Source organism: Ochotona princeps, chromosome 22 (genome assembly GCF_030435755.1).
Source record: "Ochotona princeps isolate mOchPri1 chromosome 22, mOchPri1.hap1, whole genome shotgun sequence".
In the NCBI taxonomy this organism is placed as follows: domain Eukaryota; kingdom Metazoa; phylum Chordata; class Mammalia; order Lagomorpha; family Ochotonidae; genus Ochotona; species Ochotona princeps.
The window spans coordinates 24,278,414-24,304,715 of NC_080853.1; the positions used below are offsets into that span (position 1 = coordinate 24,278,414).

General features: G+C 50.1%; 2 protein-coding genes across 9 annotated transcripts in view; both read right to left on the reverse strand.

Moving 5' to 3' along the window:
- Positions 1-1,126: 1,126 nt before the first annotated feature.
- NAA20 (N-alpha-acetyltransferase 20, NatB catalytic subunit) lies at positions 1,127-12,392 on the reverse strand. Its single transcript, XM_004585643.3, has 6 exons — positions 12,250-12,392; positions 8,653-8,677; positions 5,390-5,480; positions 4,637-4,772; positions 1,916-2,061; positions 1,127-1,624 (listed from the first exon to the last, which is right to left on the reverse strand). The coding sequence occupies exons 1-6, from the start codon at positions 12,300-12,302 to the stop codon at positions 1,539-1,541; spliced, it is 537 nt and encodes a 178-aa protein (XP_004585700.1). The 5' UTR covers positions 12,303-12,392; the 3' UTR covers positions 1,127-1,538.
- A 7,837-nt stretch (positions 12,393-20,229) lies between these two features.
- RIN2 (Ras and Rab interactor 2) overlaps positions 20,230-26,302 on the reverse strand; it is a 181,793-nt gene continuing 175,720 nt past the window's right edge. For all 8 annotated transcript variants that reach the window (XM_058679241.1, XM_058679242.1, XM_058679240.1 and 5 more), the window contains 2 exons: positions 25,449-25,612; positions 20,230-20,878 (listed from right to left, as the gene is read on the reverse strand). In XM_058679241.1, coding sequence (XP_058535224.1) covers positions 20,555-20,878; positions 25,449-25,612 — 488 coding nt within the window. In that variant the 3' untranslated portion in view covers positions 20,230-20,554. The remainder of the gene's footprint in view (positions 20,879-25,448; positions 25,613-26,302) is intronic.

Sequence of the window (26,302 nt, forward strand, 5' to 3'; positions counted from 1 at the left end):
AGACCACGTCTGGGATTTCCGCCAGATCAGGGCTGAGCGTGTGGACCAATTGGGAAACCCCTAAAAAGCCTCAGTAGGAGGAGGTCTGAACCACTTTTCTTAAATATGCTCACTTTTTGAACTGAATATACTTAATTCCTGGATGCCCATTAAGGCCAGTGATGTAGGGCTTTTTAAAAAAATATCAAAGTAGTTTGTTAGTGTGCTTCAGCACTTCCTGAACACTGAACTTACCCTGGGTTTAGAGCAACATAAAGGCTCTGAAGTTAACTGTTCACTGAATGACAATGTTTGCCTGCATTAACCTGAGAAGTTTCTTGTAACCCAGCCTGCATTGTGTAAGCATTTTTGTTTCATTTGCTCAGTGTGACTCCATTGATATAGTGCCTGGACAGTGTGAGCCCCTGGGATGCCTGATTGGCTCTGGCTCTTACCTGCTGAGGGAATCTGATTCCCCTCACTGGTGGCTAAGTCTGCAGTCAAGGGTAAGACAGACAGGAATGGCCATGGTCTTTTGTATTCTAACGTTGTAACGAGTAGTGCATATGAAATATCTGTAGGAAAAGTTATTCTCCCATGGAAGAACACTGCTCTCACTCACCCTCAGCTCTGCCAGAAGTCAGTCCTTTGATGAGTAAACGCTTCTTTAATAATCATTTCTCTTGTTTTCTTTAGTTTGTTATTAATTGGTTATTTCCAGGTTTCACACTGCATGTGAAAAAGCCATTGATCAAGCTACATGGCCTTCCTTCAGGAATTTCTTTTTCCTGTTTTAATCTTCACCAGCTGGGAAGAATTCACTGCAGTAGGAAGCGTGGGTGTGCTGGGCAGGGATCGTCTCGAGGCTGCGTTGGGATGTTTCTGGAGTGGCTTTTAGTGTAGCAGTTCAGACACTAGAGGGGACCCACCTCCGGATCCAGCTGCTCTAGCCTCGCTCTTCCCTGGACTGCAGATTCTGGGAGGCAGCAAGGAATGGCTCAGGTGGCCTGCTTCGGATCCCTGATTCCTGACTTCAGGCTCGCACTGTTGTGGGCATCTAGGGAAACCAGTAGATCATAAAAAGTTGAATCAAAAATGTAAACAATGTATGCTAAATGGTGACCTTTCGTAAACTTTGAGAAAACAGTCATAGAACCAACAATGTATTTTATTATACATCTTAGATTTATACATTTCATATAGGCCTTTAAAGCTTCAATTAACAATTCAGTACAAAATAAAAAAATTGCATATGCAGCAGTGGTTCTCGGGCCGTGCGTTGGGAGAGTGGAGCAAGTCCTTCCCTAGCACGCAGTGTGATGAACAGAGCGGAATGGTCTGCCTGCGCTGCCCTTGAGTGGAGCTGACAGCGAACAGCTTTAACAGGTAGGATATTGCTAACCGGAAATGATGATAGCTGAAGTAAGTACAACTGTATTTTCTTCACATCTTTAAGACCTTGAGGATTACGCCTCTCCTAATCGAGCTCCAGGATGAGCGGGTGAAGACCTTACTGTCCATAACCGGTGCAGCATCTGCCCAAGAACCACTGCCCAGGGCTATTCAATGTCCTCAGGCCTCACGGGATGCGGTAAGGGGATGATGGACTTCTTCTCCGTGTCCCTGGACAGCGCTTTCCTCATGTCTGTCAGGAGGCAAACGAGTCATGTCAGCAGCGAGGCATCAAACCTGAAATTCCCAGGCTTGTTTCCTCCATCCCCTACTTTGACCAGATTTTGAAAGATTTGTAACAGACTCCCAACTGCAAGACTATCACAGGCTGATAACCAAACCCCCAGTACTTAGTTCAGCACACCTCACAAAGGCAGGCTAGACATTAAGACCAAATAGTAAAGTAAATGAGCATTTCAGCTTAGAGACTGGATGTAGCCCTTTGGGTGTCCTGTTAGGGCATCCACCACCCTAGGGGGCTTACCGTAGGCATCCTCATCGGGTTCCCCGTTGCTGGCTGAGTAGTACTCTATGACCGTCCTGTATACACTGTAGCCCAGCTGCTTATACATGTTGACTGCAACTTGGTTAGACACTCTTACAAAGAGATCTACAAAAAATCCACCCTTTCTTAAGGGAAAAAAGAAAAGGAATGATGACTGTTTGAGCAAGCCAGTGTTACGTTTTATAAACATGTTTTCTTAAAAAGAGCATCTTAATATTTCTGTTACCTGGATTTTTAACAAAGTATTTTATTTCTTAGTAGCCTATATTCTCATCTTCCAGATCAGTCACAGCACACAACACGTTTACTGGTAAGTACAAATGGGACTATGAAGTCAGTGTCCAGGTGGCTGTCACGCTCAGGGTCCCAAGACCATGACCACCTTGCAGTAGTTTACCTATCAGAATTTAGTTTCTCCCGTAAACACAACTTTTCTCAGTATTGTGAACATCAGCTTTGTGTATGATTAGCACTTCACGTTGTTGAGCATCCCACTGTTGAAGCTGTCCACGGCATTCATTCCTACAGTCTGGTGCCGAGTACCTGTGGTGTAGTGTCTGAGGGCTACAGGTAGGGGTCACTGCTGTGCACAGGGAGGGTGTGTGGCTGCCAACCTGCAGGGCACAGCCAATCCTGTGCTATGTGATGGCATTGCCCGTGTCCAATTTCGTCCCTATCAATAGTTCCCCAACATTGCAATGATTAAAACAGTTTCCACCATGAAGTCATAGAAATACTCCTCTTATATCACACTCAAAGGGCTTTTTAGTTTTGCTGCTTGTGTCTAGGTTTCTAATCATCTGGACCGGACTTGGGTGTGGAGTCTGCTCCCACCCCTTTCACCTCAAGCCTGTCCTTACAGGATCTTCCCACCAGTCTAGACCACTGTAGTTAGCCCAGTGTAGTCTCAATTATATACTGGAGGGGAAATGGTTGTTGAATACCTTACCCTTTTTTGCCTGCCTCTTGCCTATGTTTAACCAAAAAAACTTTGACTACGTTCAATCTGCTGACCAATTTTGTAGTCTTCAGATTAGGCAAGCCACATAAAATTTCTATAAATCTCTAATGGAGGTTACACACTTATATTAGACGTTTCTTAACCACATATCTTTTTAGTACCATTACAAACAGCATCTTTTTCTAAATTTACTATTTGTATACAGAAATAAATTGATCTTTATATTAACTTTTATCTGGTAACTTTACTTAATAGTAAATTGAACATTTGATTTCTCTGATTTAGTTTTTAAGACAAGGACAGGCTTGCAGCCTACCTCTGTACTGCCTCAAGCTAAGACCCGTTTCTGTAATTCTGAAAGGTGCTATGCAACACAGGCCTTAGATGGCCTACAAAGCCTTAATACAGGGACACTTGAAGGAGTCCATGAAAAATATAATAGAAAAATGTAAAAAAACACTTTGAAATCAGGTACACTTTTTTCTTAATGTGTATTAATTTCTTAGCTCACTTGTGAAGTGGTTCAGATCTCCCTTGATAATGATTTGTCTAATCTTGTTTATCAATTTTTGTATGTTTATTTTAAAATTCATCTGATGGGCACATGCAGGGATCCTTTTTTACTCTGGTAACAATCACCCAACTATACCATAAATGTTTAAAGTAACTATGTAAAAGTTACAAATGTAAGTTAGGATCAAAATGTGACTCTCCTTTCCTGTACCTAGTGGTCTTTGAGCGTCCCTGCTGACGCTGCCCCTCCACCTGAGGAGTACATGCTCTCTGTTTCTCCAGTTTAAAACTTCCTCTGTCGTCTTGATCTTTATCATTCATTTTCTCCTCCACTTGTTTGGAAATTATACATCGCTTTAATAGTGATGCAGACACTTAAGTGTGCAGTGTTGGTATAAAAGTATACCTAACAAATCATCCTAAAAGACCTGTAGAAATGAACAGGGACGAGAGCGTCCTGGTTTTCTACTCACAGTGCACAGTCACAGACGGTGAGAACCTATTTGCAATGAAGTATGTCACTAATAAATGTGCATGAATTAAAACCTTACCAGGAATCCACTTCCCCTCCTTACTCAAACTTACTCTGAAGCAAACACTACCTCATGAGCTTTTCTTTTGCCTGTAACTTGGCTCACAGATTAGCCTCTAAGAGCCATTTTCTCTCTTCCACTATGATAGAGAAATGCTACCTTGACAGCTGGTCCAACTGATGCCCTTCCCTTATCTGCCACTTCTGAATGACAGAAGGGAGAAGCCTGTTTTAAACCCTGTACACCCTTCCACTCACGCTGTGCCATGAGAGTCACAGTTGCTACCCTACACTGAGGTACTGCCAACTATTTTAAATGTTCAGGGAAAACACAGATACTGAAAAACTGATCTGAAGTAGTTCAACATATCATGTTACATTTCATGACAATATTTTTATGAAGCTGGACTTCTGACAGTTGCTATCAAAATGGGCGATCTGTGATGGCAAAACCCTAACAGAGCTACTGGGTAATGCCACTGCTCCCCATCTGGGCCTCAGCCACAGAACAGGAGCGGCCCCCATCCTGAGAGTACTGTACGTACTGGAGGCTGCAGATGGAATTCCTGTCCACCGCTACACATGACAGCTGGTCAGCCTCAAGGGCAGAAATGTACATGTCCACCAGAGAAAATCCCAAAGGGTCAGGGTTCACAAATCATTAATCTTTTTCTAAAAATGAACACTATCTTACCTTTCCGAGATCTCCTCTAGTAGCTCCATGAGTTTAGCAGCCAACCCAAGGCGTCGAAATTCTGGGGCGACAGACAGAGCTGTGACATGCCCGTGCCACTCTTCCCTAGCCACTGAGCCTTCCGCTTTACCCATAACTGCCAAAAGAAAGACATTTAGTTACACTGATGGACCTGAGCATACAGAACTAGTGTTTGCCATTAGTTACCCTTACACTAAAACAGTACCGGTCTGAATTGTCGGCACCGAGGCCATCCAGTTAGGGGTAATGCTTTCATTTACGTGCAGGTGAACTGCTACGTATCTTAGTGCTACAATCAGTTAAGGTTTAGGAAAATACAACAGATTTTTAATAAACCCAGAGTACGCGCTGCACGTCACTTGGGGATGTGTATTTGCACATAGATAACTGAGTTCGTTTATGGTTCAAGTTGTTGGTAATGCTAATTCAGTGAAGGTATCATCCCCTCACCATGTACCAAATACACCGGGTAGTTAGTCTGACACAGAATGGTCCAGAAAAACAAGACCTAGGTTTTGGTTCCATGACATAGCCTGTGCCTGCAACTAAAGCTGAATAACTGAAAAATGAGACATTAGGATTATCCAGTTCTGCAGTCTAAACACTCAGACGGAAACCTATATTAAGGTCTTAAACCTATCACCAAGCTTGGTTAACAGAGACTCCTTAATAAACATTAAAAAAAAAAATCTTAAACCACCCACCAGAAACTATCAATAGCATGACACTTACTGTAACCCATTAATTCTCCTCCAGGTGCCTCTGCAACAATGAAATACTCTGGCCAGTGGGCCAGATACTGCAAGTAGAAAGGAATCCCATACTAGAATCCTGTTAAGGAGTGTGATAAGTTGACAGGCAGCAAAAAGTTCTTCATCACAGAAATAATTTGAGAAAACTTTCCTGTAGAGAGGATATTGTTACTTTATCCATATGCAATATTTGTTAACTAGAGCTCTTAACCAAGTCACGTAGACAAAGAGGGCCCAGTACAGACCAGGAACAGGACTATCTGATGGGAGGCTCACGCTGTAGCCAAACCACTTATGTGCGGGTGGACACAGGATCTCCCAATGCCTGTGGATGGTATGTTCCAGGCTCACCAGGACTGGGCAGCCACACAGCAGTTTGGAGCTGAGATTCAACTCTTTTTTTTTTTTTTTTTTAAAGATTTATTCATTTTTATTGGAAAGCCAGATATACAGAGAGGAGAGACAGAGAGGAAGATCTTCCATCCGATGCTTCACTCCCCAAGTGAGCCACAATGGCCGGTGCTGAGCCGATCCGATGCCGGGAACCTGGAACCTCTTCCGGGTCTCCCACGCGGGTGCAGGGTCCCAAGGCTTTGGGCCGTCCTCGACTGCTTTCCCAGGCCACAAGCAGGGAGCTGGATGGGAAGTGGAGCTGCCGGGACCAGAACCAGCGCCCATATGGGATCCCGGGGCATTCAAGGCGAGGACTTTAGCCACTAGGCCACGCCGCTGGGCCCGGAGATTCAGCTCTTACATCCTGGTTCCATTCCCAGTGCCCATCTCCTGCTAAAGTGCACCTGAACGGCTCCAGTCCTTGAGCTCCTACCACTTGTGGGAGGCCCAGTCTGAGTTCCCAGCTCCTGGTTTCTGCGTTGCCCAGCCTCACTTGGTGTGGACACTTGGGGCATGAATCAGTGGATGAGCGTTCTCTCCAACTTTACAGTTGAAGTCTTCCTAGAGGCAGCTTAACGACTCAGTTTTCCTGTCCATGATTGAAATTCACTATTTCTAGAAACACAGATAAAGCTGAAAAAAGGAATTTTGTCATGTTTAAATGCCTGATTCGCTCATTATCTACTCCTCAGCCCTAGGGTGTCCTTCCACGTACTCATGCCAATGTTTCTTCCTAGTCTAGATTTCTGATGCAAGTTTCTAAGGAGACTATTGGGCATATGTTTAAAAACTTGTTCCTGCAAAACCTGATTTGTGTTAAAATTCTTTTAAATCTGCTGACAGTTGATTTTTCAGGATTCCTTGAACATAACCCTAACATGGTCACTGCCATCTTGCCACTCAGACATGACACATACCTCCCTCTGCCTGATCATCAGGTCACTTCCAAATATGGGCTCACCTGGATCATGGGACATTATCACATCTGCAAACCCCTGCAGGCGAACACGATGGTGTGTGCCAGTAAGCCGCTGTCTGCTGAGCAGGCATCCCATGTTGGCACTGGTTCGAGTCAAGCCTGCTCTAATTCCAATCTGGCTCCCTGCTAATGCACCGGGGCAGACAATGCAGGATGGTGCAGTCCTTGGGCCCTGCACCCACGGACGAGACCCAGAAGAAGCTCCTGCTTTTGATCTGGACCAGGTTAGTACCTGGACACGTGGGGAGTGAACCAGCAGGTACAAGATATCTTTCCCTCCTCTGCCTTTCAAATAAATGTTTTAAAAACAAAAAACTTTATGCAGAAATATCAGCAAAAGTACAAATGGAGACCTTTGCTTTTCCATACTAAGCAGTCCCCTACCTAGATCTCTAGTGAACCTTCGCTACATAGCATTCTCTTGCCTGCTGAGACAATTTACCTCCAGACGAGTATCTAGACTACTTCCACTTGCTTAGGCTTTCACAAATAAAGCTTAATTTCACCATTCCCTGTTGTGTGTAAGCGTTGCTCTAAAACTTCCGAAATTGTAACTGCCCTACAATAGTCAACTTTCGTGCTGATGTAGCTCAGGGGTTGACTAGCTTTCTGTGTAAGGGGCTAGATGGGAAACGGCTCTGGCTTTGAGAAACAGGGTTTACCACAACTACTCAAAGGTGTGAAAGCAACTGACAGAATATAAGCTAACTAGCAGGAAGCATCCCAATAAAAGCTTACAGAAACGGGCAGGAGGCCGCATTTCCCGCCCCTGACACTGCCTGCCTTCTTTCAGCTTGCAGGGAAAAGTGCTGGCACTACAGTCCCCAGGGCCCTCCAGGAGGCTGTGCAGTCTGGGGCCTTCCTAGCACTTTCTGACAATCTCCTCTCACTTCACCATTACCAGCAGGGAATTTTGTCATTTTTCTCTTAACTTTGGGTGACAGGTTAAATATGGCATTTCATTTTGGTTTAAATTCACATGTCTTGACTGATGAGACGGGACATACTGGAGTTCACTAGGCTCCTAATGCCTTCTTTGGTTTTTAAAGACTTATCTATTTGAAAGAGTTACACAGATAAAGATCTCCTACCTGCTGGTTCACTCCCTAGACAGCTGCAACAGCCAGGGCCAGCCCCAAGCCAGGAGCTTCTTCCAGGTTTCCAGATGGGTGGCAGGGGCCCACACACTTGGGCCATCCTCCACGCAGGGAGGTGGAGCAGAAATGGGGCAACAAGGAGGGGGCATTGCAGGTGGCTTGCCCCACTGCATCACAACAGCAGCCCCAGCACTGTCTAAGCCACTGAAGGTATTAAACATGCCTGTTACTGTAGCATAACCCACTCTACACATCTTTACCCATTTTTGGAAAATGACAGGTAACTGTTACCCAAATCTTTATCTGTACTCCAGATAAGATGAGGTAGGTGGGGCACAAGACAAAAGCTGGTCAGGGAGAACCAGAAGGGTCCTGTACTGTTTCCCAACAGCACGGGTAAGAGGGCGGGCCACTCCATCTCCCCTATGGATCCAGCCATCACCCACATGGGCGTGACGCTGGCAGCCTGGGTCAGGAGGCTCAGGGCCGCCCTGGGCTGGCACCGGCTGCTGGTGACTTCATGGAATGCCCCTGGGCAGCTCTGTGTCCTGTCTAGCCATGCGAATCCCCAAGGGGGCAGGGCTGGCATGCCGGGACCCAGGCGGGATTATTCCATCAACAGTGTCAGGCAGGTTTAAGACAACTTCTGTCCTCAGTTGCTCCTTTGTTTCCACTCCTTACAATGTTGATCACATTTCCCAGCTACAAGCCTTTGTTTTTTCCTCTTGTTTCTTCATTTATTTACTTAGTAAATTTTTTTTTAGAAAAGGATACAGTTTCTGTAAGTGGATCCAAGTTACTAAAAGGAAAAACAAAAATGTTAATAGTAAGTAGTGTTTACAAAAAAACAGTCTGAATGTGAACTTAAAATGATACACCACAAGGGGAAAAAGTGCTTAACCTACAACTTTAAAACCACCTTTGGGGTAAAGAAAGCCACGGTGGCCACGGTGAGCTGTGACAGCAATCACAGAGCTGGCTGGACACTCCATCTAACTGCTGATCTACAGTTAACACCATTCAGCAGAACATTCCGGCGTCTGAGCAGCAATGGATTGTCAGCAGCACTCGGGACCATCCAGGCAGTCTTCCCCCAACAGGTTTCAGAAGCTCGCTGCAGCTCCCACACCCTGGAAATGTGGGTATTTGTTGCTGTCTAGCAGCAATGGACTTGGTGCGTGGAGCCGATAACAACACACGTGGACTCTGATGGTTTATTAGTGGCATCAGACTGAGGGTCAAATAGGATAAGGGAGGAGCTATTGAACTTATCAACAAAACCAACAAACCCCATCAATTGTTTCCATACCCTTGTTTGGAACTCTTGTTTTGTACATCCCACCAAGTATTCTCATTCACATGCTGTCCACTCAGTTGTTCTCATACAGATGTTATCCTATCAGCTGTAATCCTGTGCTCGCTGACCTTCTAGGGTCACAGTCCTTCTACAGGTCCTTCCACCAGTTTGTTCGCCCCTTTGCTCTCCTACACTCTGTGTCGTCTCACACTCCCCAGCCAGGCTGTGGTGCTGTGGACCCCCCATCCTGTTCAGGTCAGGGAAGCAGCATCCTGGGGACCCAGGAGCAGCAGTACTCCCCACCCCCTTGGCCCCTCTTTGCCCCGGATCCTGCTCCAGGACCTGCAGCCATGCAGCCATGCAGCCAGCCACAGGCACATCTCTAGTCCAGCGCACCCAACTTGCTGGTTTCAGAACACTAAGTGCAAAAGTTAACACATGTCCCCCAAGCATTATGTGGGTTCTATACTTTAATATTTAAATAACATTTAAAAGTAATTACATATCAACATGAATCTTAAAAATCAGTTATTCCCAGAAAGTTCACAATGGCATCATTTCAAAACAAATTTTGCAAGGTCTCGAAGATAGCTGGATTCTCAAGCGTGTGTTTGTGTGTGTGTGTGTGTGTGTATGTGTGTTGTGATCACAGGTCTGAAAAACACCACTGTGGTGAGAGAATAAAAATCCTTAGTGTTCCAGTGAAAATGGCTATGACCTCACTGAATGCCCACAGGGGCCTTTGGGGACCCCCGCCGAGCCTGACCTACAGCTGGGAGCCGTGACCCCAGCAGGCCTGCGCTCTCCCTCACGTCTCCTTGCCCACCTCTGCTCCTGCACAGGCCCCCATCTCCATTCAGCTGCCTCTTACTGCAGCATACAGTATACACACCCACAACCCACCCTGCCCAGCCCCAAGCACCTGCAGCCACCTCCTCTCCCTTCAGCACTCAGGACCCTGCTATGTCTCTCTCCCTTACACCTGCACCTTGGGAGAAATGTCTAGGTACACTGCACACTCAGCCACCAGCGCTGGTGACACCCTCCCCACACCTGCGGCCCCCTGCACTCTTCACTCAGCTTCGAGATAGCAGCACGCAGGCAGTTCCTCGGCCTGAGCCTGGCTGAGCCAGCTGCCATCCTGGAGCCGCTTCAGCCCGCACTCACCCCACCACCAATGTCACCCAGCCTGTCACCTGTCTCATCTACATGGAGATGCCTCTCCCCGATTTCTGCAGTTAGCCCAGGCCTCTCCCCCCCACACACCCATATGTATCTCTGACCCCTGCACTGGGGCATCTCAGGGCCACTGGCAGACAGCCACCCGTCGGGCCTACGCCTCGCCACTCTGACCGCATTTCTTCTGCAGCCCAGCGCGTTGCCACCTCCTGCACGTGGGGCTCCCCTGCCCAGGGTCCATGGGACTTGCTCTCACTTCTAGGTTTTTCTGTAATGATGCTGTCCCAGAACACGCAGTGTGAATCTCCCACTTCTCTTCCCTGCTCTGTCTGTCCTCTGGGTGCAGCACCAAGTTCTACAGGCTGCAATCACTTGTTTCCCTCCCAGAATGGCCGCCCCACCAGCACTGGTCTCAGCAACACCACACAGTCGGCACTCATATTCTCCCTTAAAGAGCTGCTCGCTGTCCTACGGCCATGGCTCCTTTCACTTCCTACTAACCGGAGTGACTCGCAGGACCTTCTACCCACACACCGTAGTCAAACAAGCAACAGCAGGAAGAAGGGGGATCTCCACTGGGTATATGATGGGGCCTTAAAAACGCCAAACAATCCTAAACCCCACTGTTGTGTTCAGGTGCGTTCTCCCTCCACCTCACTCATCTTCTGCAACTGTCACCCCATCCTGGATCTTCAGGTCAAACCTGTACGATCTCAACTGGCCCTTCCTGTGCACAGGCCCTCATTTCGGCTCCTGCCGGGGCCTCCCAGAAGGTGCAGCTGCCCGGTGAACTCCTCTGATTGCCTCCGAGGTCACAGGGCAGGTGCGTACACACCTCCCAAAACTGTTTCTCCAACAACCAACTATAGGCAGCTCCAAAATGGTGCCAGGGACCAGATCTTTACAGAAGCACCACTGCTTTGACTCAACGCTGACTGTTCTGGACAGTGAGCCTGCCAAGCATGGGTGTATTAACAGCACCCCCCCACACACACCAGAATCGAGTATTTCTACTGTGCGGCCTGCACTGCGGTGTGCCAAGTTAAACTGCAGCCTCCAGTGCCAGCATCCCACCTGGGCACCTGTTTAAGTCTCGCCTGCTCCGCTTCCAATCCAGCTCCCAGCTGGTGCACCTGGGAAAGCGGCAGCAGCTGGCCCAAGTGCTGGAGCCCCTGCACCTACTTGGGGAGACCTGAATGGAGTCACAGGCTCCTGGTTTCAGCCTGGCTCTCAGCCACGGCCAAGGCAGTCATCTGGGGAGTGAACCAGCAGATGGAGGGCCTCTCTCTAAGGAACCCGCATTTCACATCAATACATAATGGAGTCTCCCCACTCCGTCCCACCTCGGGGCTGCACCACCTGGGAACCCTTGGGCTTACTCGTCCACAGAACGGGATGATGGCATCTCACAGGCCAGGTGCAGGTGAGGGGCGGGAGCGGTCAACGCGGGGCACCTGGGCCACGCTGCGGTCAGGGCTTCCCCCAGGCCTCTCCCTGCAGGATCCCGTTCTGACCCGTCCCCGCAGCAGGCTGGCCCGGCGCTGACCGCACGCCCCTCCGGCCTCGGACACCAGGGCCGGCTCTGCACCTGCTGCTCCGCTGCCCGTCAAGGACAGGCGACATCCAGGACCTGGCGGTCGTGAGGGGAAGACACTGAGCTCTTTCCACCTGTCCAGAAAAGCTGCCCGAGTATCTCCCTTGAAAAAGCAACGCCGCTGCCTGCGAGGTGCAGCCCGGTCTGCGCTCAACACTGTTACCCAGCGCCGACACGAAGTAGACGCGGCCGCCGCCCCGGCCCCTTTGGGGGACAGCGGACATCCCGGGCCAAGGTCGCCAGCGGCGCCCCCGGGGCCCAGCGCCGCCTCCCCGCAGGAGCCCCGGCCGTGCTCACTCACATGTTGTTGAAGCGGAACAGGTCGTCGCAGGTGAAGGCCCGCAGCGTGGTCATCGCGCCGTCGCCGCCCCGGCTCCCGCTGCCCGCGCGCCCCGACCCGAGCGGCCGCCCCGCCGGAAGTCTCCCGCCCCGAGCGCCCCGGGGTGGGGCGGCCAAGGGAAGGGATGTGCTTCCGGGTCTCCCGGTTCCACGGCGGACACAGCTCCCTCTGGCGGCCGGAGTCGGGGATGACCGGCCCACTGCTTTGGGGGTTCTGACCTCCGCACCCCATCCATGGAAGGGAGAGCCCGAGGGAGCGGCCAGAGGAGAAGAAAGCTAGCGGGGACCCGCAACCCAAGGCGGAAAAGCGAGCTTCTCAGCCACGCGGGTGCTGCGTATTAAACCAGGAAGGGGTGGGTAGAGAGCAGGGGGAGAATCACCACCCCCCAGCAGCCCATCCTAGCGCTGAAAAACACGGTTGTGACCCCCCAACGTACCATAAAGCACGTTTTAAAACTTGGGGCCAGAGGGCCAGAGCCAGTGCCCCATATAGATGCAGGTTCCACTTTGCATCCAGCTCCCTGTTAATGCACCTGGGAAGGCAGCAGAGGATGACCCAAGTGTCCCACGTGGGAGACTCTGGCCGCACCCTGACCCAACCCTTACTCTTACAGCCATGTGGAGAGTGACCAGCAGATGGAAGTTCTTTCTGCCTTGAAAAAATAAAAGTCTTCAAAAGAAAATTGCATTCTTGGGACCCGGCAAGGTAGCCTAGCTACTAAAGCCTTTGCCTTAAACATGCCAGAGCCCATTTTAAATGCCGACACCACAGGCAGTTGCCTAACCTGTGGGACCACAATGCTGACCCCTTCCGGTGGTTTTTGTCCAAAATGAACCTGCAGTAACCATTCAAATCCCACCCTCAGGCTCCTCCCCCAGACTGGCTTCAGATCAGCTCAGCTCTGGCCATTACGACCATTTGGGGAGTGAATCAGAGGATGGAAAATTTCTCTCTCTCTCTCTCTCTCTCTCTCTCTCTCTCCTTCTCTCTGTAACTTTGCCTTTCAAGTAAGAATAAGCCTCGTGGATTACAAATGACAAGGAGGGATTTTACAGCCTGTCAATGCCAGCTGAGTCAACGCTCAGCCCAACTGGTCCACCACGGCTACCACCAGCTCAGTCCTTTGCCCTGAAGCCTTTGAGACGCCCAGCAGCCTGGCCTCCTGGGATGGACTGTCACTGACTTCCATTCTGGTTGCACTGGATTTTATTTTTAATACACAAACATGGTGTGTCTCCTGGCTGCCCGGCTTCCCTCCATTAAAAATGACTCATGGAACTCTCTATCATTTTACACTGAGTCATTCATTTGCTGGTTCGGTTGGAAAAAAAAAAAACCCTGCAAGCTCTGGTCATATTTAATTGCAAACCATCTTCCTACTCATTGAAAGCAAAGAACTGTGTGCCCTCAGCCAAGAGTGCTGACCTGGCTTCCCAACCGTCACTGCAAAATCCCACAGTGGAAGCAGGCGCCTCGCTGGCTGCTTCATCCACTTCTGCTTTACTTTTGCTTCCTTCAGCCTCTGAAGGAAGGACACACTGCAGGTAAATAAAGTCTTTGATAAACCCCAGGCCATGTGCTTGACATGAGCCAGCTTGGCTGGGCTCTAAAACATTATTTTTTATATATAAATAAAATATGAACTAGCCAAGAGTGTGGCAGTGGCCCCCGACCATCAGTGTGATAATCCACCTTCAGTTTTGCTAATTAGCATAGACCTGGCCAGGAAGAGTTAACATTTTAAAAGGGAGGGGCCAGTGCAGTGGCTCAACAGGCTAATCCTCCACCTTCAAACGCTGGCATTCCATATGGGTGCAGATTTGTGTCCTGGCTGCTCCACTTTCAACCCAGCTCTCTGTTGATGGGCCAAGTCCTGGAGACCCTGCACCCACAGGGGAGACCTGGAACAAGCTCCTGGCTCGTGGCTTTGCAACGGCTCAGCTCTGGTAGCTGCAGCCATTTGGAGAGTGAACCAGCAGACGGAAGATCTTTCTGTTTCTGCTTTCTGTCTATCAATCTGCCTTTCCAATAACAATAAATAAATCCTGCGGGGTGGGAGGGAACATAGGTTTCCCTTAGATAAGGAAAGCTGCACACAACTGTTCTCTACCCAAAAGAGAATTTTAAAAGAATTTTTAAAAAAATTTTTTTCAAAGGACGTTACACCTTGAGAATCACAGAGAACAGGAAGCAATCAAGAAAAGAACTTAGCAAAATTTTGCTGGAAAATTCAACAGACAGGGAAGGCGGCAAGTTGAGCTATGTGGGCAGAAAAATGAGCCACGGGCAAGCCTTGTGGCTTCTTGGCACAGAATCCCGGGAGGCTCCAGGATTCCACAGAGCAGGTGGGACCCAGGTGGGAGAGGAGACTTCAGAGCCTGGCAGTGGACCGGGCAGCCAGTCAGATGTGGCTCCTGAGGAATCCTGTGGCGCCACCCTGTGGTCGGCTCCTAGAATGACGGCAGCTAGATACCACCCCACCTGCAGCGGCTAGCAGGATACTGGAGGAGCTTGCTGTGGGGAAACGAGTTGACCAGTTGACCCCAGAGAAACCTCACCATATTTCTGGGGTCTCCCAAGAAAGGGACCTGGAACCACATGGCCATCCAAATGGGAGGGCCGTTCTTTAAAATATGGAAAGGCAGTGTTGTAGATAAAAAGAGAGAGGGAAGGAAAGGGGGAGAAGAGAGAAAAATCGAATTGATTTTCCGTCTGCTGGTCCACCCTGCACACGGCTACAATGGCTGGAGTTGAGCCAACGTGAAGCCAGGAGCTTCTTTCTGGTCTCCTACATGGGTGCAGGGACCCAAGGACTTGAACCATCTTCCATTGTGTTCCCAGACTCTAAGCTGGTGCCATAGGCCCAGGGCCAGCATTGTTGCGATGACGTCTACCACATCAGAGTGACGGGTCCCAGCCCCAGCTCTGGGGCCCAGCTTCCCGAGAATACACATCTTGGGGGGCAGCAGAGAAGGGTTCCTGCCTCGCTCCTGGGAGACCTGGATCGAGTTCCAGGCTCCTGGCTTCCGTCCCGGCTCCGTCCCAGCTGCTACGGCCACTGTGGAAGTGAACCGATGGGTGGGTGTTTGCTTGCTCTCTCTCACACTCTGCCTCTCAGGAAAAAAATCTTTTAATTTTTGTTGTTTTTTCATGATGGCTGAACAAAAGGAGCCTGAAACGGATAGGTTCCCCAGGGAACAGAGTAACTTCACAAAGAAATGAGCTGTCCTTTGAGAAAACAGCTCACCGATATTTTGCATCATGTGCAGGACTAATTACATGGATAACACACCTGTATAATTTAATCAGTGTGCACGTGTATAGCACATGTGTGTGCACATACATGTACAAGCAGCTGGCCTCACACATGCACACCCACAGCCCCAGTTCCTTGGCATCACCCACTGCACCCATACCACTGCCCCAGGACCTGCCCAGGGGCTTCTGGCAGAGACCCCGGTACTCACACAAATCCACTGCGAGTTTGCTCAAATGCATTGCTTGCTGTTAGGTCTCAGAAGGGCACAAGAGCTTAACAAGCGCCCGACAGAGGAAAGGAGTGGACTGTGGACCGAGTCGCCGGCAGCCAAACCTAACTTTCCCTGCTCAATGGGCTCTTGCAACCTGCTGAGCGCTGTCTGCACGTCCCAGTGAGAAGCAGCTTCCCCACGTCCCAGCTGTCCACTGAGATTTCCGTCCGAGTGACCCACATGTCTTAGCACCTGGTTGCCACAGTGAGTCTGTCCTGTACTCCATTACACATCAAGGAAGGGAGGTGAGAGGGACTGGTATTGTGATGCAGCACATTAAGCCACTATTGGCTGCGATGTTAGGATCCCATTACGACGCAGGTTCAAATCCTGGCTGCCCCATTTCAGATCTACCTCCCTACTAATGTGCCTGGGATAGCAACAGCAAATGTCACAAGTGCTGGAGCCCCTGCACTTGGCTCCTGGCTTCGACCTGGTGCAGCCTGGCCGTTGCATCGTATATCTGCCTTTCCCAAATCAATCAATCTTAAAAAAAAAGGAACAGGAAATGTGTTCATAAATAATCAAGGCAATTAATCACATCAAACTCCTTATTCATTTTGGAAAAACCTAATGCTTTTTAGAGTAATCCAGTTGAGTGACATGGTGTCTATGTAGCTAAGTAATAAACAAAAAGGAAAAGGAGTGAAATTGAGGGAAGTTGCTGCAATACTCAGCAGCCAGTCACACCATCAATGAAACTATCTAACTCCTTTCTGGAAAACGCTCCGCAGACCTCTGGGGGTGGGGGTGGGAAGGAGGTGCAGGGGTGAGCCTTCTGCAGATCTCACTGTGACTAGGAATCCAGGCAACCCTCCTTCCTCTCTGCACCCCTTCTTGGCAGAAATCTCCACTGGGTAGAGGGCCCCTGTTGCTCTGGCCAGTAGGGAACCCCAGGGGAGGACACCCCCAGCTCTCACATACACGCACATAACACACACACACATCATATGCATGCATATTCACAACACATACACACATAACACACATACACAAGCCACACATATACAGTACGCATGTTGTACATGTGCGCACTCACATACATGCACACGCACACACACACACACATATAAATATCCACATGCAGAAACACACTCACACATCACCACCAGCCACAGCAACAAGGACAAAGCTCAAAAATACTACTCACTCACACCTGACCCTTCACGCTGGCTCCCCTGCCCCAAGACGGTCACTGTCTTCCTCTGTTTCACCAGAAACTGGCCAGCATGTTAACACCACGGGTGGGTCAGAAGAAACCAGCAGCAGCACGAACATGTCCAGGCGTAACATCAACACCTAATGATGCCATGGCACGCGGGCTACCGTGCTGTGTAGCAGGCATCAGTGGGCGCTTTCTGTACCACCCTGGTGGCAAGATGGTGGTGTCCTCGGCTTGTAGCAGGGACACATGTCATGTTGCCTGTACTGGCAGGGAGCAGGCCCGGGAAGCAGAGCTGGGCCTTGAACCCAGGGACTCCACTGCGGGAGGTGAGTGCCTTGACCCTTAGAGGTCAAACCCTCGTCCCACATGTGTGATGTGGCCCACACTGACAGTGCAGCACAAACACAAGACTTTGAAGACAATGTATTTGGGGTCTGGAGCTTCAGAAAATGTGTGGGAAAATGGAATCAAGAGTTTATTTTGGTACAAGAAACTTCAAGTCTGTTAACAGTTTTATAATACGCATTGGCTTTGAACTTTCTGAAACAACTTATTTTTGCACCAAAATAAGCCGATCTTTTCATTCCATTTTTCTCTGAAAATTTTTAAATGATTTACGTACGTACTTAAAAGGCAGAGTGACCAAAAAAACAACAAATGGCTCTTCCGTCTACTGGCCCACTTCCTAAGCGGCCACAACAGCTGAAGCTGGGCTAGGCTGAAGCCAGGAGCCATGAACTCATCTGGGTCCCCAGCTGGGTGGCAGGCGCCAAGCACCTGGGCCATCTTCCACGGCCTTCCCAAGTGCATGAGCAGGGACCTGCTTAGGAAGCGGAGCAGTCGGAATGTAAAGCCATGCTTGGACACAGGCTGCCTCTGTCCCAGGAGGCCTCTTTTGACGATTTTTGTTTGTTTTAGAGCAACCAGGCTGTGGATTAGACACCAGAGTGCTGGCTCAGTTCAGGTCTCCCTCTGCGGAGCAAGGTGGGAGCTGGAGGGGAGGGACAGCCATGCTTCTGAATGGAGTTCCTTTTCTTTGTGTCCTATTGATCTTAACTGGCATGTGACACCACTGCAGTCATGGCCTCTATTTCTGTGCCTGGGGTACCAGAGGTGGGGGAGGAATATTTGGCAAGGAACACAACATCAAAAGCACAAAATCCTTCCTCTGGCCAGTACTGAACATATTTTTAGAGGTGGAAATGCCTTCTCGGCTCCCCGCCCCCAACAGCCTGTATATTTTTATTCTCCTTTTTTTATCCAAGCCTTGCTGGAGTCTGCTTCCTGGAAATTGCAGAAGTGAGAAATGCCTGCGTGGGGGGAAAAAAATGAAGCCATATGCTGTGTTGTAATTCCGACAGGCCCGCGTTGCCCAATGGCAGAACCAGGGACTGTCTTGTGATGTTTCCTGGTGCTCTGCCTCATCCCAGAGCCCGTGGGCACCTGCTGATGTTGCTCTCAGCCCACAGCAGTCCTGCTTTTGAAGCACCAGGATGGCATGACTGCTCCCTCCAGGGGCAAGCGGGGGAGGACAAGCTTGTGGACCGAGCCGTGCCACATCCAAATTCACGCCAGCAGGCAAAGCCCATGCAGCTCGCCTGCGGGACCTTCTGCGGATGCGCTGACTTGTGAGTTGAAGAGCCTTCTTACCCTGGAGTTTCCCTTAGCACAGAGAGTGTACCTGTTACATGCCAAGCATGGCTCCAAGCACGGGCAACGCAACAGGGCAGACGGAACCTGGCTGCCCCATGGATTTTGCAAGCGTGAACTCGGGGCCAAGACACCGCTGAGGTTGTCTGAGGACAGGGTGGAGACTTCTGCAGGGTCTTGGCTGCTTCCAGATTTAATGTGCTCTGCTCTAGCCCAACAAAACCAGGACGTGCTCTCAGCAACTCTTCCTTCCACTCCATGCAAGGTCTCTCCACCTGTGTCTTAATGAGCATGTCTCCCTCCCAACCAAATCATTAGCTTTCCAGGAAAGTGTGAGCCCAGCCCATCACAAACCACCCGTTTCAGATTTATATGACCTGGTATGGTGCCTGTTCACAACCCAACTCAAACAAAAGTGAGAAACAACCAAAGAATATTTCAAAAAAAAAATTATCTTCACACAGGATTATCGAACAGCATTACAATGTAGCATGTGCAAAATCCCATTGTTTTAAAAAGTCACGTACAAAAGGAAGTATAATACAGTATGGGCTGAGGGTTTCCAGGACAAAAGCCAAGGCCACTGAAAGTACAAGGTACAATGCCAACCCAACCGGAGGCCTTTGACTCTTCCACAGCACAATGTCAAGTTTCGATAACTACCTGTGTTGCACGATGCAGGGAGCCTGCCAAGCGCATCCCTGCGACCCGGCCTCATGAGGCATAAATCTAACTTCACTGTGCATTCTTGCAATGCAGACGGATAGTTTCTGGGTGCATTTTCAAACTCTTTTTCCCCCCAACTGCAACTTTTTTTAACTCAACAAAAGCCACATGATACACTATGTTTAATTTCTGCCCCAAATCATTTTATACTGTCAGTTTTAATTTATATGCAAACAGGGGAGGGTGGGGAATGTTATCTTTTTTTTTTTTCTTTTTTGGTAGAGTTTTTCAAAAGTTTTCCACAAGCAGATAATATGTGGAATCAATTTTGCCAGAATGGCATTGCCTATTTACAGGGGTGGGGGTCCTTTCTTCTCCTTTCCCTGTGTCCCTCAAAGAGCCTGGACCAGCAGAACACACTCCTCCATCCTCTATTAGGGTCTATCTCTCTCTCCACCTGCCTCTACATTCATTTCATTCTTGGTTCTCAGCGCCACTTGTCGAACACACGAAGCCGCACATCAGTAAACACGAAGAAGGTGACAGTACAGGTTTCCAAAGGCGTGCTGTGGCCAGTGTCAGGAAGACGTCGCTTTAAGAAATCCAACGGTCTCCCTGCAACGTTACCTAGACATCCAGTTACAGGAGAGAGACCGGGAAGATGCAATTCTCTCAAATCCAGCAAGAGATTCCTTTGCGATATTAAAATGTTAAAATCACATGCATAAAGTTACAAAAATATTTTAAAAACCAATCCTGACAGTTTACCTGCAACTGCTATAAAAAATTTCTATGAAATATATAAAAACAAAGGCTCTTTGTAAAAAAAAAAAAAAAAAAAGACGGGATGCAGCCATCCACATAACTGAGACAGTACCTGAGCCACTGCACGGGCCAGTCTTGTCAAACACCTGCTGTTGAAGTCAAGAAGAGAGTTTGTGCCTTACGTTTGATTCAGCACATACACAAAGACAGAAGGTAACCAATTCTGGGCCTGGCTGGGGCAGGTGTCGATCTGAACACACCTGACACACTAATGGTGATGCTGCACCTTAGAGGGTGAATCCTACAGTTTCACGACCCTCAGCCATGCTGCCTGGGCAGTGGTCAGCTATAGATGGCTTCGTCGCTGAACTGAGGGGTCCCCAAGGAGGGGACTGCTTGTCAGGATCGAGCATGGGGCAGCCGGAAGGCCATGCTCCCAGCCCCACTCCCGCCCCGTTGGATGCACCAATGGGTTGTCTCGTGTGCCTTCTTAAGAGGGCGTGGGTTCTTCCTCGCCACTGTGGAAGGTCACGCCATAAGGGTCGCTCTTGATGCGCCTATAGACGAAGTGGAAGACGTGGGGCTGTGGCCGGCTGTGCAGCTCGGCCTTGATCCTCTGAGGGTATGTGTCCTCTGCCAGCTGCTGCCACGTCTCGTCCACGAAGAGGAAGAGGCTGTACTCCTCAGGCTCCCCCACCTTGAACTTCTCTGCACACAGCTGACACACATCCTCAGTGGTAATGTATGGCCTCACGAGGAGGGTCTTCCCCGTGCAGCCGCTGTTAACCTCCTGGAAGGCGACGCGGAGGTAATTCTGCAGGCAGGGAGAGAGAAGGAGAGAGATTGGGAAGAGAGGGACACCAGAGACAAGATCAGCCAAGATATCCCGGCAGAGCCACAGGTGACCCCAATCGGGGCAAGTGAGTGCCCCTCGGGAGGCACTGCACGACGGTATTGGAAAGCTGCAAGGACTCCAACGGCAAGGAGAGAGGCTGATCTGTTTGTGGGCCCTGGGGAGGATGGCTCTGTGGATGAAGCGGCCACGTTGTCAGCTCACATCAAATGTGGGAGGCAGCAAACCCCTTCAGTCCCAGCCCGACTTGTCAGTATTCCTCAACAAGCCTATTAAGAAATCCTGGGGCAGGCGCCGTGGTATAGCCCATTTAGCCGTTGGTTGCAGTGCTGGAATCCCATGTGGGCAGTGGTTCAAATCCTAGCTGCTCCACTTCCAATTCAGCTTCCTACTTATGGCCCGGGAACGCAGAGGAGGACAGCCAAAGTGTTTGGGGCCCTGCACCCTTGCAGGAGACCTGGACGAAGCACTTGACTTCAGACTGGCCTAGTTCTGGCCACTGTGGCCATTTGGGGAGTGAATCAGCAGAGTGAAGACCTCTCTTTAATTCTGCCTTGCAAATAAAATTTTTTGAAAACAAGAAATCCCTGCTTAAAAATGTGAACCATATTTCTCATATTTACTCTCAGCATGAAAAATAAAACCAGGGCCTGGCACAGTAGCCTAGTGGCTAAAGCCCATGCCTTGCATGTGCCGGGATCCCATTTGGATGCCAGTTTGTGTCCCAGCTGTTCCACTTCCCATCCAGCTCCCTGCTTGTGGCCTGGGAAAGCAGTCGAGGACAGCCCAAAGCCTTGGGAACCTGCACCTGCATGGGAGACCAGGAAGAAGCTCCTGGCTCCTGACTGACCCAATCTGGGCCAGTGTAGCCATTTGGGGAGCAAATGAGTGAATGGAAGATCTTCCTCTCCTCTTTTGTATATCTGACTTTCCAATAAAAATAAATACATTTTTAAAAAGAAAAAGAAAACCAAACAGGAGAATGGTCTGGGCCAAGAATCAGGAGAGAGAATTAAAATATGCTGACCCAGGGGCCGGCGTGGAGGCATGGCAGAGTAAGGCACACATCTGTGGCACTGGGAGCGTGGGTTTGCTCCCTGTTGGCGCCCTACGAACACATCTGGGAAGGCAGCAGAAGAGAGTCTCCTGGCTTTGGCCGCTGCCCACAGGGGACACAGGATGCGGTTCCCGCCTCTGGCCTTGGCCTGACTCAAAGCTGGCTGTTGTGGCCACTTGGGGGACAAGCTAGCGGATCCGTTAGCTGGTCTCTGTCACTCTGCTTTTCAAATAGCTCTTTAAAAAAATATGTTGACACAGCAGCGTGCGCTGTGTTCGCTTCTGACACATCTTGATGATGGGTAAGAATGATTGACATGAGAAACCGTCAAGAGTTGATCATTTAGGCTCTCTCTGAATGGTGACGACAGGGGTTTCGATCCAATATGAGGTCCCAGGTGCTCCCAGGTGTTGCACAGAGCAAGTTGGATGGAGGAGACTGGATTCTGTCCCCAGTGACTTTGGAGATGAAGCAAGTAAGTGCAAGGTGGTGCTGGATAAACGTAACAGGAGCCAGCTGCAGGTGTGGCACTGGGACGCTGCCAGATGTGCACCTCTGGGAAATACAGTGCATCATGGTGGAAGCTTAGCCTGCTAAGCCACCATGTTGGTCCCGTAACTCTGCCTTTTAAGTCAGTGAGTCAATAAGTACATATATAAATACATGCACACACACGACTTGTTCCAAATCTGCTGTGCGAACTTTGTTTATGTGACATTTATCTGAGAAGGCCTACACAGGAAGGCAGGCTTGGGAGGCTTCCAGTCCTAGACCAGGCCCCGAGAGCCCAGAGGATCCAGGAGATGCCTAGCAGGCCCAGCCTGGCCCAGAGAACCAGTCCCACACGTAAGGACCACCTGCCTTGCCCTCCGTGACCCAAGAAAGGACCTGCCAATCAAATCTCCATCTTCAACCTACTGGCCATTAACATGAGACACTGGGGACCCAGTTCCCAATACACAGGGTTTGGGGGATGCCCCCCGCAAGCTGTTCTCCAACCCTGACAACCATGATGCCCATGGGGATCCCGGAAGGGAATGCTCTTGGGAAGAATGGCATGCTCCGAACACACATGACACGGTTCATGCCCGTTCCAATGGATGCCTGCCTGTGGGCCTGGGAGAGGTCCTTGTTGGCCTGGTGCAGGGACAGAGGCAGAGGGAGTCTGACAGCCAGGACCTGGCAGGGTGGGTGTCCTCCTGCCTCCACTGTGCTGTGGCCCCTTCCAGCGGTGGGGACACCTGTGCCTGGGACCTCAGCACAGGTTCCAGGCGGAGCCCGGGCGTGTCTCAGTTTCCGTTTCCACCCGAGCTGAGTGCTGGGCATTGCCCTCTTGGGTTACATGTGAAGGAGCTGCATGTCTCCAAGGCCAGCCGTGTGCATGAGGAACCAGTGTGAAGGTCGGGGACACTGTGCCGGAAGTTGTAGATGGAGAGAGGCCACGGGGAATGCTGCTCTCCTCCCATCTACCACCTGCCCCCGAGGGGAGAGGTGTTAGGACCCGCTGCTTGGGGAGCCGAGGAAGAGGACCCAGTGGCAGCCCACGTTCAATTGTTTAGCACGGGGCTGTGCTGGTCAAGGACCGGGGCTGAGGGTGCGGAGAGACACGGTGAATGTCCTGTGTCTGGCAAGAGATTTAACTCTGAGCTTGTCAAGCTCTTGGAGAACATATCGATCGTGCCTTTCAATCATGGGCTGATTTTGAATTGAACAGACCTTTGGATTACTTTCAGAGCACTAAAAACGCAAGGGAAAGGGCCCAGCACAGTAGCCTAGTGGCTGAAGTCCTCGTCTTGCATGCTCCCGGATCCTATATGGGTGCTGCTTCCTGTCCCAGCTGTTCACTTCCCGTCCAGCTCCCTGCTTGCGGCCTGGAAGGACAGTTGAGGATGGCCCAAAGCCTTGGGACCCTGCACCCACAAGGGAGACCTGAAAGAAGCTCCTGGCTCCAGATCAGCTCACCTCCGGCCATTGCAGCCACTTAGGGAGTGTCCCAGAGCATGGAAGATCTTTCTCTCTTTAGCTCCTTCTCTCTGTAAATCTGACTTTCCAATAAAAATAAATAAATCTTTAAAAAAAAAGGTAGGGAAAAAAGGGGGGTGCAGGAAGAGGAATACGGACACAGACATATCCATCTGTCATTCCTAATCCCCATTTAAAGCACAGACAAGCAGGTTGTCATTTAGATTGCGACCTGCAAAATGGCACGCCAAGACCCACAAGGCAGACTCGGGTGAGATCCTGGCGCAGGAACCACTCTTGGCGGGGCTCACCCAGCGCTCTAACCCGCCTCCCTTCTGGGAACTCCGCCTGGAACCGCCACGCTGGCAGCAGCAGCTCAGACTCCTGAGAGCTCCGACCTCAGGAGACGCGCGGGACCCACCGGGTGTCGGCGCCTGATCGCCTGCCGCAGCTGCTGCTCTGGGGGCTCTGGGACGTCCTGCTGGGGAGTAGGCAGCAGCATCACTACGGCTCCCCTTTTTCCAGAGATACAAGGCTTTGCACTGTGTCCCACTGCCATTTCCTGATGACACCTGAGTCAGGTGCTTCCGCCTCCTTCCCTACTTCCTGTCTGCTCAGGTCTTCGCATCCTGCCTGAACGTGACTTTGCTATCTTAACGGTGGCGGAACCTGGGCCAAAATCAAATTCAAATGCACATACCATATGTGCGCACATTCATGTATATAAATATGTACATATTTGAAGCTGACCCCTTTTTATGATGTGGCTTGATGCATGATTCTTTGACTTTTTGGTGGCATGAAAGTGATATGCATCCCATAGAAATCAGGCTTCAAACTTTCTGAAAGTTTTGACTTTTTCCCCAGGTTAGCATTATCTGCTTTCTATGGTGACGCAGGGCAAGGATGGAACAGTCATGTCTACAGCCAAGAGGGGAATCCCCCTTCCTCCACCCCTCTTGGTGCCGAGTTGGGAAACTGCACAAGTTAGGGGGATACAATTGTTTTTTCCAATGCAATATTCTTAGTTTACAATTCCACACTGGAATGCCTGGGTTCCAGTTCCAGTTCCACTGCCAATTCCATTTCCCTTGCTGGTGTCACCGTGGGAGGCAGCGGGTGGTGGCAAGAGGACCCTGCCATCACCATGGGGATGCGGACTGAGTGCCTGGTTGCCCCTTGCCCCCACACGTAAGGACCACCTGCCTTGCCCTCCATGACCCAAGAAAGGACCTGCTGCTATGGGTGTTCAGAGGTTGAAGCAAATCTCTGATTCTCTTTTACAAATAAATAAATAAGCATGTTTGGGGGATGGAACCCATTGTAAGCTGACGCACACCTCGGAAACAGAGAAGTGAAATGATAAGGTCAGAGCGTGGGTGAAAACATTTCCTTTTTTGTCCCATCAAGATGATTCAGGTGCGGCTGGCCCTGGACCCCAAGCTGAGGCGTGCTGGCGTGGGCCGGCACACGGGGAAGCAGTGGGGGCAGGGAGGGGGCGCGTGGACATACCTGGAAGTCATCCACAGACGGGACGCTGCGGTTGGCGGTCCTGCGTTTGTGCCACTGTCGCAGCGTGTCCCTGGTCTCCGAGCTGAGCAGCCGTGCTGCCTGCTCCTCCTGGAAATTCTTGATCAGGGAGAGTGCCCCGTAGGCGCTCGTCAAGTAATAACCTCCTGGAAGAGGCAGAGATGAGTGAGTTGAGAGCCACCCTGAGCCCGGTTGCATAACGGTGCTCCACCAGGGGGGCTTCCAGGATGCCCCGTGGCACCTAAACCCATAGATGCCCAACTCCCTCACATAAAGCGAGCTGTGTTTTCACATAACCTATGTAATCTTCCACTATACTATACAATACAACATAACACAGGCAGGGAGCTGGATGGGAAGCGGAGCAGCTGGAACATGGTTTGGCACCCATATGGTATCCCAGCCAATGCAAAGCAAGGCCCTTAGTCACTAGGCTACTGTACCAGGCCCACAACAGACTTTTTGAAGATTTCCTGTTATATACAATTGTATTTTTTTTGGCACCAATATAAACTGAATTCCATTTTCCTGTGAATAGTTTTTGAAATATCCATGTGTATACAATTAGGAGTCTGATGGAGTGGTGGCAGTGCACAGGGATACACGGCCACCAGGGGGCGCCCCAAATGTAGACACTGAAAGTCATTTCTTTGTCAAGAAGGATTCAATTCCCATTTTTGCTGGGATTCACTACCCACTGCGTGTCCGGCATGAGCCTCAGTGAGTCCACAACAGGGGTGAAGTTGAAAGAAACAACCTGAGTGTTGGTCTCCTTATTACATGTATGAAGGAAAACAACAGACGCTGGTTACAGGGACCTGCAAGTCGGCCGTGGC

Coding starts and splice junctions, on each gene's coding strand:
- NAA20 (XM_004585643.3), bottom strand. CDS start 12,302: ATGACCACGCTGCGGGCCTTCACCTGCGACGACCTGTTCCGCTTCAAC. Junction 5,481..8,652: donor TGGATCCACTTACAGAAACT/GTATCCTTTTCT, acceptor ACAGGATTCTAG/TATGGGATTCCTTTCTACTT. Junction 1,625..1,915: donor ACCCGATGAGGATGCCTACG/GTAAGCCCCCTA, acceptor GCCTCCTGACAG/ACATGAGGAAAGCGCTGTCC.